The sequence below is a fragment of the Phascolarctos cinereus genome, unplaced genomic scaffold (genome assembly GCF_003287225.1).
Source record: "Phascolarctos cinereus isolate Bilbo 61053 unplaced genomic scaffold, phaCin_HiC Scaffold_3;HRSCAF=262, whole genome shotgun sequence".
Taxonomy (NCBI): Eukaryota; Metazoa; Chordata; class Mammalia; order Diprotodontia; family Phascolarctidae; genus Phascolarctos; species Phascolarctos cinereus.
The window spans coordinates 234,362,676-234,375,503 of record NW_027555736.1 but is presented as its reverse complement, the minus strand read 5'-3'; the positions used below and the strand labels follow the sequence as shown (position 1 = coordinate 234,375,503).

Below are 12,828 nucleotides of genomic sequence, written 5' to 3'. Positions count from 1 at the left end.
GTCTCAGTTTTTATACAAGCCAGATCTGGGAAAACAATGTGGCCTGTGTTCAGATCCATATAGTATTAAAAAAAAAAACAGAGGAGGGTTTATTCTCTTAGAATCAACTCTTAGATCTCCAAGGATATTTAGATACAAAACTCTTAATTTTACAGATGAGGAAACTGAGGTCCAGTAAAATGACTTGCCCAAAGTCACAGTTAAATTACATCACAGAGCTAGGACTCAATTGAGACCTTTGACTCTGAGTACAGTGTTCTTTCCCTCCACATTTGAAATCTTGTTCTTCTTGCCACAACTGCCTTCCATTCAAAATGCTGGAAAAAAGTCTCTGTAAAACTCAGGTCCTGTTTAGAATTTATATTTTATTGAAGTTAAAAAATTATAACCAGACAATATGGATAAAGTAAACAATTTTATAATTTGACTATACAGTACTTTTTATTCACTGATTTTCACTAATGTAACAGAGGTTTGTTCCTGTCTAATTTTATAGTTGTCCAGTTAAGCCATCATCTTGGGATTTTTTAACAAGCTAACCCCTCAGTATTTAGAGTTTCTTCCCAGAAACATTCATATATTACATTGGAAACATTCATATTTTATTGAGGAAACATTCGTGTTTTATACAGGATATACAAATCTGAGACAAGATACCTGGGCACACAACTATAGCTGCAACGCTCTCCAAGCTGCATTGTAGTGACTAAGTTGTTCAGCCAGCTGTTGACTATGTACAACAGTTTTCAATAATGCTATTTACAGAGGAGCTGAAAGTGCTCATCTACCAAGCAAAGGCCACACTCTGGCTTCACAGCCTGTGAAAACAAAACAATTATATACACTGTAAACACCACCAGGCATGACATTCATCTGCTAACCACAAATAACAACCTCAGAGAATCAAGCATACAGTGATGAGTGATTTCTTTAAAACCCATACACCAGAATTTGTACATCTGAATGAGTGTCACCCCCTTCGAAGCAGGGAGACTGTATACTTATCCCACTAATCTGCATTTGGAACATTTCTCCCGTCATCAGTGCCTGCTCATACATTCTCCATTTATTCTATCACTCCACTCTTATCCCACTGGCCTCTCTGAAAACATGGATGGCCATCTAGAATGCACAGTTCACTGAGGTTAAAAAAATATGATCGTATAATTGTTTTAAAATAAAATCACTCATTCCTTTAGAGTTAAACCTCACACAAGATCCAACTGTCCTCTTCAGCTTCTTACTCCCTTACGGACACCACAGCTTTAACCACGCAGATCAGGAACCCAATGATTGTCATGAAGACCCAGCTTACAGCCAGGGACACCTTTCTGAGACCGGTGACAGCACATCCAGTATCCAGGGCCATATGGCAAGGCTTGACAGTAGGGCTTGGGATGCCACCGGCAGAGAGACACATCCCCTTTAACATACTTTTTTTTGCACTTCTTACAGGGATCTTCTTTATAGCGTGGATCTCGGACCCAGCGAGAATCTGCTGGCCTGATGTTATAGTATTCAATAATGAATTTAAAGTAGCAGCAAGTGCATTTAAGAGCTACCAAACTTTGGTTGGAAGAAACCTGAAGATTTTCACCATTATATGATGGGGCAAGAAGGCCATGTACTGTGGAGGCTCCAGCAGCTGCTGAATTTTAAACCTAGTCTCCAGAAAGTCATGAGACACCTGCTTCTTCAAGCAGGAACCCTCTAGAGCCTGTACCGCATTCCCCATAGTACTTTCCATGGCAGCGTCAGCCAGTGCAAAGGGCTCTACTACCGAAACACTCTTTCCCCTAAGTTGTGTATCATCTTCACAAGAATCCTCATTTGGGAGGGATCTTGGGGAATTTCTTGTGTTTTCACTTAACCTGGAACAATTTTTTTCAGGTTGATTAGGCTGAAGAAAGAACAGCATCCCTGGGAGTGGATCTTCACAAAGGCTTATACTAGAATCCTGGTTTTTCTCTGCCTTGGACACAGAAATACTAATGCACACAGACTCTCTCATTCTTTGATCAGGATTCTGGCTAGGAAATGGCACAATCTTCTTACTCATACAATCAATAGTTACACCTCTGTTTTGCATAGCATCTGAGGGTAACTCTGTAGGTTGGGAACAGGTGAGAGGAAGAAAAGATGACCCACTGAGTTCTTCAGTCATTTCCACATCACACCTACTCCTTGTTTTCACAGCAGTCTGTTGACTTGGCTCTAATGCCACATTGTCCATATGGAAATCCACGCCTGTTGGCAATGAAGCCGGGGAGGCGCGTTCCCAAGACTGGGTTTCCTGTAGAGAAGACCGATGATCAGCTCTCACAGAGGCACGATCTCTAGTCACAGCAACAGCATGATTTACCGGAGTGTCTGGGACCTCAGGCAATCCTTTTTCTGCTTCACTCTCATCCTGCCGAGTTCCATTTGCCAGCAATACCCGGCCCACATGCCTCCGGAAGCTGTTACTTCTAGAAAGGCCTCCCCCCATTTCACGTTCCCTCTGATGTTTCAAGCACTCTGACTCCAGCCTGGCCACCATGTCAAGCACATGCACGGTTTCACCCTGGGGTTTGCTACCCCTGGAGTTTCCTCTAGGGGGAGACTCCTCACAGGCTTCCAGGTCACAGAACAGATCAGATGCTGGGGGCACCTCTTTAGATTGCCTAGCAAATCTCAGAGCAGCAGAAGAGTTCATACAGTTTTTGGTACAGGTAGCCAGCAAAGTACTTGCTCTCTGCTCTAGAAAAGCAACCATTTCAATGACTGAAGCAGGCCTCCCTGGATAGAATCCGTTTCCACTGTCACACATATAATGCAAAGAACAATGCTCAATATCACAAGCAAAAGGCTCGGGCTGGTAGCATCTAATATTGCTTTCTTTCATCTTTTCTAACTGTAGCTTGACTTTTTTAAGATCCACCGATTTCTTCCTTCGCTTGGTAGCTCTTCCGTCAATATCCCAAGTGCTTTTAATTTTCATTGAGCCTGTCCTGTTGCTGCACTGGTGAGCTGCAAAGAAGGCAATTTTCTCCTTAGTATTACCAGGTTTCACGACAGCCCAGATACACAGCGATTCTTCTCCTCCTCCTACCTGCTGGATTGCCATGGGGGGTGTATTATTCTTATCTCTAACACTCAAGCTTTCGGCAGGACCTTTTCCACTCATATTACACATAATATTTGATGAAGTAATCCCGAAAGGATCTATTCTAGAAGGTACTTTAATGACCCCTGGTGAAGGAAGGACACTTAATCTTGTGTAGATGTAAATTTTTCTTCATTTATATATGCCTTTGAGCAGCTCAAATGACTCCTTAGAGTTTCATCACCAATGTCCAAAGGTCAATCTTTCTTCTGCAGTTTATGATATGGCTTTACACTTATACCAGATGCCCTACAGGAAAGAAACGCTATGATTAGTGAAATGATTTCTTTCTAGAACCAGAAGTCAAGAAAATAAATTAAGAATAATCTGCATTTGTATGTGAATGTAACATAATCACTGTGTTATAAGAAACTATGAATATAAAGAAGCCAGACAAACACGAGAAGACTATATTAACTTATACAGGAAGACGTTATCAGAATCTGAAAATATACACATATGATCAAAATAACGTAAAAGAAAATGCAGGCCGCCTAATTATTATGGCCTGGTTTTGTTCTCGAGAAGAGATAAGAAAACAAGCAGGGAAAATGCACAAGATCAGAACTGCTTGATGGTTAGAACTGCTTTTGTTCTCCTTTCTTTTTTATTTTGATTACAAAGGGATGGTTCAACGGGTAGGGGAGAAGGGAGGTAGATATTGACGAAGGTGATGTCCAAACAAAAATATGTCAATAAGTTTTAAATACCAAAGAAACCCAGGCTTCCAGAATGAGCCTGTTTTCAGCTAAGCCTGTCACAAAAACACCAAATGAGACTCAGATCTCAGCTGAATAAAACATTTACCCACTAGGTGAGGGGAAAAGGAATGTATATTTTAGATGCAAGGAGTATGTTTATTATAAAACAAATATGAAAGAGAGCTAATGTAGAGAGGATGTGACAGAATCTATACTTATTTAAAATATCTGGGGGCAAAAGTATGTACCAAACATGTGCATAAATGACACAAGTTACCCCTTTCTTTTCAATACCTTCTCAACATGTACTGTACATACACAGCTAGAACAGGACTTGATCCCAAGCAGGCGGCTCAGACTGAAACCTGCTGGTATTTCTCATTCGCACCTGCACCTTTGGCTTTAAGAAGCTCTGATTTTATTCCCTCACCTCAACTCTACTGTTGCAACAGCTTTATAAAAGTTAATATATTTCATCTTCTATTCCCAGATGTGCAGAAATAATATACTAAGACCTTACCCTAAACCAGTTTTTTTCCTAAAAAGTATTGACACCATCAACACATCTGGCACAAGGGACTTAAAGGCTCAGACACTTAACCTAACTTCCTGATGCCCTTAGTACAAAAGCCAGGGCACGAGCAGCCATGTGACCACTGCCTTATGCTTCTGACCAGGGGAAGATCAACAAAACCAAGAACAGTGTAGGAGAGCTGTACTCAGCTCATTCAATACCATATCCTTGTTAACTAATCTTTCCCTGCTCTGAATACCCTTCACTTACTATGGCTAGGTAAACCTCCTTTGTCAGATGTTCCACAAATACTGCACTCTAATATCAAACCTGAGATATTCACACTAGCCTGAGTCAGGCCTGATTTAGCACATCAAGTTTCATATTGGGGAGGAGCCAAGAAGTAGCCTGAGCTATCCCCAGTTTTCCTAAGAAACACTAAATCAAGCCTCTAAACAGATTCCGGAGCAACACAACTTATAAAAAGGACAAAGTGAAACAATTTTCTAACCCAAGATAACTTAGGAGGACTTCAGGAAAGGTCTCAGCTCTGTGCACGTAGTGTCCAGCCCAGCCCCGGCACAGAAAGCCAACTGCCAACCCCGGAACCCCAGCACAACAGGCACGACTAGGCCAGGACACCCTAGCACAGTGGGCAAGCCACGAGCCCCAGAGGCCCTGGCACAGAAAGCCAGAGACCGGTTCCCTGACTCCCAGTGCAAGAAGCTTGGGGCAGTGCCACACGTCCTCCCCAACTCAACGTTAACAGTCACAAAATAGGCTTTAAAACGAACAAAAAACAGAAAAGAGCCCTGACCACAGAAAGCTACTATGGCGACAGGGAAGATCCAAACACAGACTCAGGAGAGGACAATGCCTCATGAGAAGCCTCGAAGGGGAATATGAATTAGTCTCAAGTACAAAAAGCCTTTTTCGAAGAGCTCAAAAACAATTTTTTAAATTAACAGAGATAGAAGAAAAATTGGGAAATGCGAGTTATACAACAGGGAATCAACAGCTTGGAAAAGGACAAAAAATGACTGAAGAAAACAATTACTTAAAAAATACAACTGGCTAAAAGGGGGGAAAAATCCACTGAAGAAAACAACTCCTTAAAAAGGAGAAATGGTCAAATGGAAAAAAGACGTAGAAAAACTCGCTGAAGAAATAATTCCTTAAAAATCAGCATCGGGCAAGTGGGAAGCTAATGACTCAATGAGACATCGAGAATGAATCAAACAAAATTAAAAGAATGAAAAAATAGGGGAAAATGTAAAATATCTCACTGGAAAAAATGACTTGGAAAATACATCCAGAAGAGATAATTCTTTCAAGAAAGTATCAAGAAAAACTGCCCTGTTATCCCGGAGCCAGAAGGTAAAATAGTCACTGAAAGAATTCACCAACTACCTCCTGAGATTCCAAAATGAAAACTCCAAGGAATATTGTAGCCAAATTCCAGAATTAGCATGTCAAGGAGAAAATACTGCAAGCAACCAGAAAATTCAAACATCATAGAACTGCAGTCAGGATTATACAATATAAAAAATTTGGGAGTCTACCTGCCAAGACAAACTCAGGAATGATATCAACACAACTATAAAACACTTTTCACATAAATAAAATCAGATCTAAGCAACTGGAAAAATATTAATTGCTCATGGGCAGGCCAACCCAGTATAATAAAAATGACAATTCTACCTATACTAATCTATTTATTCAGTGCCAGGCCAATCAAACTATCAAAAAAATTGTTTTACAGAGATGGAAAGAAATAATAAAATTCATCTGGAAAAACAAAAAGCTCAAGGATGTCAAAGGAAATGTGAAAGAAGGCGGTCTAGCAGTACCAGATCTCAAACTGTATTATTAAGTGGTAATTATCAAAAAACAATCTGGTAGTGGCCAAGAAATAAGAGTAGTGGGGTTTTTTGTTTGCTTCTTCTTTGTTGTAGTTTTTCTCTTTGGTTCTAATTCTTCTTTACAACATGACTAATGTGGAAATATGTTTACTATGACTGTCCTTACATAACTTACATCAGATTATGTGCCTGCTGTCTTGGGGGAAGGGGGAGTAGAAGGAGGGGGAGAAAATTTAGAATTCAAATCATAAAGAAGTAAATGTTGAAAACTAAAACCAAATAAAAATTTCTTAAAAATTGAAAATGAAGAAGAAAAAAAAGAAATAGAATGGTGGATCAGTGGAATAGATTAGGTACAAATTACATTAAATAACCATAATAATCTAGCATATGATAAACCCAAAGATCCAAGCTTTTGGAACAAAAACTCATTATTTGGCAAAACTTGTTGGGAAAACTGGAAGAGTATGGCAGAAACTAGGGCACAGACTAACAGCTCACACCATATATCAGGATAAAGTCAAAATAAGTACATGATTTACACATAAAAAGTGATATCACAGGCAAATTAAGAGAGCATAGAATAGTCCATCTGTCAGATTCATGGATAAGGGAAGAATTTAGGACCAAAGAACACAGAGAGCATTACAAAATGTAAAACGTAAATTCTGATTATATAAAATTTTAAAAATTTTTGCACAAACAAAACCAATGCAACCAAAATTATAAGGAAAGTAGAAAACTGGGAATCTAATCTCTTAGAACTAGTTAGGCAATTTAAAAGTATGTTTTTCCTGAAAAGACTTTATACTATTAGCTACTTTCCTGTACACCTATGTGCCAGTTTAAGCCAAAAGTGGCTTGGCTATTAGGTTAATGTTAAATTAAATAAAAATTTATCCTTGTTAAACATGTCTAAAAATCAGAGTGGGGTATTAACATTTTATTCTCCAACACTGTCACAGAAGGAGTTTTCTCCAAGTACCTTATATTCTCAGGTTTATCAAACATCTGGTTGTTGAGTGCAACAGATTTTGATTCATCCTATGTAGTGTGTTCCAGTGATCTGCTTTCCTTTTTTTTTTTTTAAACTAATAATTATTTTGATGATTACTGCCTTCTTGTATAATTTGGGGTCTGGGGTGTGTGTGGGTGTGTGTGTGTGTGTGTGTGTGTGTGTGTGTGTGTGTGTGTGTGTATTTAGGTTTTACAGGAGTTAGAAGTTCTGAGCTGAAGTAATTTCATTGATATCTTTCATTTTTACATCAACTAGATTTCCTCATGTGTCCCTCCTCACCTCCCAGAAAGCATACTGTTATAAAAAATAAAAGAAAAAAGAAAAGTTTCATAAAGCTAACCTCTATATTGAAAAACTCTGACAATATAGGCAGTGTTCCACACCCATACTCCTTTCCACTTCTACAACAAAGGAGGTGCATTTTTTTAAAGGTCTGTTTGCCCTAGACCCTGCCCAGTCAGGCCCAGAGCCAGATTCTTTTCCTTAATGTCAGGAATTTTTCAAAGACAGAAATTCATTTGTCTCCCTAGGGCACTCCAAACTGACTCACAAGGTGGAGCTAGATTTGCCTGAATTACCCCAAATTTGTATGTGCTACCCCAGGACAAAATGGAATTCAAGACCTTTAAGGATTTGGGATCTAGAAAATTCTTTCATCTCAGTTAATTCTCTTTCATGTAAGGCCATAAGTATAAGCAATAATCTTCAGGAAACAAATTACACTATGAGACACATTTCTAAGTGTAATATTTATGATTCTGGGAGCAAAATTATCCCAAGGCAAATGGGACACATTTTACAAAGGGACTGAACATGAAGACATTAGATTTCAAAAGGTTGTGACAGAATCAACAAAAACAAGAAACATCCATATCAAACATCACAAAAGGAATTTAGTTGTGTCCACCTGAATGAAAAAGATGAGGACAAGGGGAAAATCCAAAAATTTATGTCCATTTATGTTAACACAAAAGGTGAAAGATTAAGTGCAACCCCAACATTTTAAAAGTGCATCCAAGAGAGGTTAAGCAATTTATCAATGATCACAGATAGTTTGTGCCCAAAATTCAATCAAGTGCTTTTTCTACCAACCTGTCAGAAAATACATTCTAAATGGGTCCACTACAGACTGGTATCATCTAATCCAGACTTTTTACTCTTCACTAACTGGTTCTGTCACGCTACTCAACAATTCCGAGGATAATAACTCCTGCCTTACCAAGAAAATAGAAACCACTGCCGTAACTTCATCTAATCTCCTAGTCTACCTCAACATCATCTCCCATTTTCTTCTCCTTTGTTCCATTCTCTGATAAAAGGTAGGACCCCCTCTCTCCGTTTTTTCCCCAGGCAAGTCCCTCTAACTGTGCTCCTGATGCTTTTCCTTTCAGTCTATTCTGGGAACTTGCCCATCCTAGCATTCTCTCTATGCCTTAAACTTCAATTTCTCTCTAGCTGCAAGATACTTTTCTGTCGCCTACAAATATGCCCAGATCTCTTCTATCCTTAAAAAAATCTTTACTTGGTCCTATTATCTCCTCAAGGTATCCTCCTTTATGTCTTAAAAAAAAAAAACCAAACTATACTCATTGCTTCCAGTTCTTTTATAGATTCTCAAAACATGCTGCCTGGACTTCTACTTGACAAGTTTTTGGTTACCTTTTAGGTTATCTGCAATTGTGGTTATTCCATTTGATGCTCCATCATACAAAACCACAAAAGCACTAGCCAGTCAACAATTCATTTCAAAAAACTTTTATCAAATATCTACTGTGTATGTGGCACTATGCTATGTACTAGGGACACAAAATATATAGCATGTGTCCCTAAGAGGGCTCTCATCCTACTGGGGAAGAAACTAAGGTTTCTCTAGGAGGTAGCACCTGATTGGAGTCCTTAAAAGGATTCTGAGAAGAGATAAGAAAGGATGAGTACATCCCAGCCAAATGCACAGAGGCAAGGGACACAAACTAAGTTCAAGGAGCAATTAACAGGCCAGTTGAGCTAGAATATTAACCCAATGAGTGGTTATAATGTGAAATTGAAGAGGCTGGAGGCAGAATGTGAAAGAGTGCTTTAAATACCTAGATGAAAAGCTTACATTTTATCCTAGAAACTAAAATGAACCACTGAAGGTTCCTGAGCAAAGGAGTAAAATGTTAGGAACTGTATCTTCAAAACAGTCATCTGACACCTGGATTAGAAAACGGAGACTAATTAGGATATTACAATAGTTGAGAGGAAAGGTGAAAGGGCTTGAAACATAGTGGTGGTTAGAGGTAGTAGAATTGTCATGATTCACCTGGAGAAAATCACATGTGGCAGCATGCAAGCTTGAGATCAATTAAAGTACCATACAAATTCCCAAATGCAATCCAGCTCAACTTCTTCTCCTATTCAATTTTGTCCACGTGAAGTACCTGTAAAAAAAAAAAAACCAAGCATTTATTAGGCACCTACTGTGTGCAAGATCTGTTCATATCTATGAAACTTAAGGAGCTACTCATAAAGCTACATATCTCAATCTGGGCAGCATATTTTTCCTTTATTTTATTCCCCCCAAGCAGGTGTTTAGACCAATCTTCAGTCTAATAAACAATACTTCAGTAAATAAAACATTTAATTTTAAAATTGTTTGGATAAATCCTTCAAATTTAGTACCAACTATATAAGCATAAAAAAGAAATATATAAGCAAATAAAGTTATATTTTAGTATTCCTAAAATAAAGTGAATTACTGTTAATAAGCTATGAAGTCTCAGAAGAATCCTCAGGTCCAGATGGGCTTATAAGTTATAATTTAACTTATATAATTGCCATAATTATATAACTGATATAATTTGTCAAACATTTCAGTGTTTGAATTTTAGTACTACACGAAACACAAAAAATAGGGAGGAAATAGACCCTTCAAAATTTTCTATGGTATAAATATAGTCTTGATAGCCAAACCAGGGAAGAAATAACACAGCTAAAGAAAATTACAGACCAATATCCCGATGAACATCAATGCCAAAAAATAAAAAGTTAAATATTAGCAATGAGAATACAGTATAATTACATATTTAAAAAATTATAAACTATGACCATACTGGAGTTATAGTAGGAAAGCAGAGTTGACTCTCACAAAGGAATATTATAAATGTATTAACAGAATTGTATTTAATAAAAGACATGATTAAATCAATATATGCTAAAGAAGCTTTTGACAAAATCAAATATCTAAAAAGCATGGCCATCATTGGACCTTCTCTTAAATATGGTAAGTAATACTCATCTAAAACGATGAGCCAACATGATATGAAATGGAAAAAGACCAGAGGCTTTTGCCATAAGATGTGGATAAAGCAAGCAAGAAAGAAAATGAAACCAAGGAAGTAAGCATAGGTAAAGAGGAAACAAAATTCTTCTTTTGCAAAAGATAACAGCCTATATAGAAAACCCAAGAGTCAACTAAAATACTAAATGAAACAATAACTTCAAAGTTTCAGGATATAAAAGAAATCCATAACTAATTAACATTACTCATAAAACCCAATAGAGAGAAAACATACACAACTTTTGCAACTCTCTCTACCAAGACACACACGTGAACTATACAAACACAATTAAAAAGTACTCTATAGGAATAAATCAAAATAACTAGAGAAATGTTTGCTGTAAATAAGTAGGCCATGTCAATGAGTAGCTAAGCGGCACAGTGCACCAGGCCTGGAGTATTCACATTTGGCCTTAGACAAACGGGCAAGTCACTTAACCCTGTTTGCCTCAGTTTCCTCATCTGTAAAAGGAGCTGGAGAAGAAAATGGCAAACCACTCCATTATCTTTGCCAAGAAAACCCCAAAAGGGGGGGGGGTCATAAAGAGTCAGACTGAAATGAAAACAACAGGCCATGTCAATATAACAAAATCAGCAGTACTACCTAAACTACTTTACATATTCAGTTCCATACCAAACTACCAAAATAGTATGAATTTAGGATTGAGGATTTAATAAAGCTTAAAAAATAATAAATTCATGTTGAGTAGGCATCAGTGAGCTACTGGCAGAGATCAAATGCAACCTTGTACCTGTTTATTCTACAAGCTAAAAATAGTTATTTTAAGATGCAAAAGCCATTTTTCACAGCTCACTGGTCATGAAATTGACCCCAATCTAGAGGATCAAAAGTTCAAGAAGAAAATAATGCAACAAAAATGAGGAAGGGTGACTAGGTGTATCAGATCTCAAACTATAAGGCTGTTAGCACATAAATGATTTCATACGTTAAAAAATAAGAATTTAATGACTAAAATAGGCCAAGTATAGAACGTAAAAAAGTAACACAGTTGTGTTCAACAAACCCCAACTGCTGGGGAAAAGGGCACACTGATTCAACAAACCTTCTGGGAGAACTGGAAATTGGTCTAGCATAAATTAGGTTGGAACCAACAACACACACATAATAGACTCCAAATGGATATGACCTCAATGGGTAACTCAATAGTTTTATGATCTCATGATTCTTGATGCTGTGTGGGACAAGTGAAAGTTTCTCATATGAAATGGAAGCTATGCCCCAAAAATTTAGTTAAGGCTTTGGCATTAGCTGGGCCTAAGTTTCGTTTTCCTGTCAATCATATAATAGGGTCATACACCGGGTGCCCACCCTTGTTTTGTAACCATCACCCCAGCCTCATCCTTACCAAAAAAGGCAATCTTCTAGCTTCCAAGCTTGGTTTGAGTAAAATGTATATCTTGGGTTCTAAATATAGATTGTAAGGTCTCTTGCCTCAACCAATGAGGATAAAGAGACTGAGGTAAACAAGTGGGGAGGGGGGTTTCTTGGAGTGGTTTCTCTAAGTGTACATAACTGGTTGCTTGCTGTTGTATCTTGCCTCACTACTCCAGTCTGCCCTGGGTAGGTGATGCCCAACTCTCACGTGAGACTTGCTAGAATAAAACTTATGTTTTCTACCTGGAGAAACCTCGGGAGTTTTTATTTGGGTAAGTGGTCTCAATCCCACTCAATGCCTTTCCCCTAATATTGTTACTCAAAAATCTGGAAAGGAAAATTATTTTACCATCTTGGTCTTTGTCTACTGTTACTCCTTGTGATTCTTACTCCCATTCACTGAAGAATGGTGACTTTTATAGACAACTATCAATCACAAAATAAACTGGCACCAAGGTCAAGGAAGATTTCTTGAAAGAGGCTGGATCATTATTATTGGTTTCAACCAAAAAAAAAAAAAACAACCAAATTTAAGTTAACTCCTGTGCTAGACTTGGAGGATAAAAAGGAAAGTATCTTTTTCATAGTTTAAAGTTCTACAAAAACTCATTAAGTCCTAAAGCCTACAGTACCTAACAGTCATAGTCCCTCTCCCCACCAAAAGAGGCACCTTGAAAGACTTTGTTTTTCATCTTTTTCTCCTCAGATGGCTCACCAATGTTGAGTTTTACACCATTTTATACTCAGGAAGCCAGTGGGAGCTGTAGCCCTTTCTGAATGTACCCATCTAAGGTAAGAAAGTCCCAGGTAACTTTGAACACACTCATTCTGAATAAGCCTCAGAAAAATGTTTACAGACAGGTTAGCAGAATT

The 12,828-nt window shown here is 38.0% G+C and overlaps 1 protein-coding gene across 1 annotated transcript in view; it reads right to left on the bottom strand.

Annotated features, from left to right (window-relative positions):
- Window positions 1-345: 345 nt before the first annotated feature.
- Window positions 346-12,828, bottom strand: part of FBXO34 (F-box protein 34) — a 45,098-nt gene continuing 32,615 nt past the window's right edge. Inside the window, 3 exon segments of the mRNA XM_020986431.2 lie at window positions 346-1,567; window positions 1,570-3,394; window positions 9,543-9,660. Coding sequence (XP_020842090.2) covers window positions 1,266-1,567; window positions 1,570-3,175 — 1,908 coding nt within the window. The 5' untranslated portion in view covers window positions 3,176-3,394; window positions 9,543-9,660 and the 3' untranslated portion in view covers window positions 346-1,265.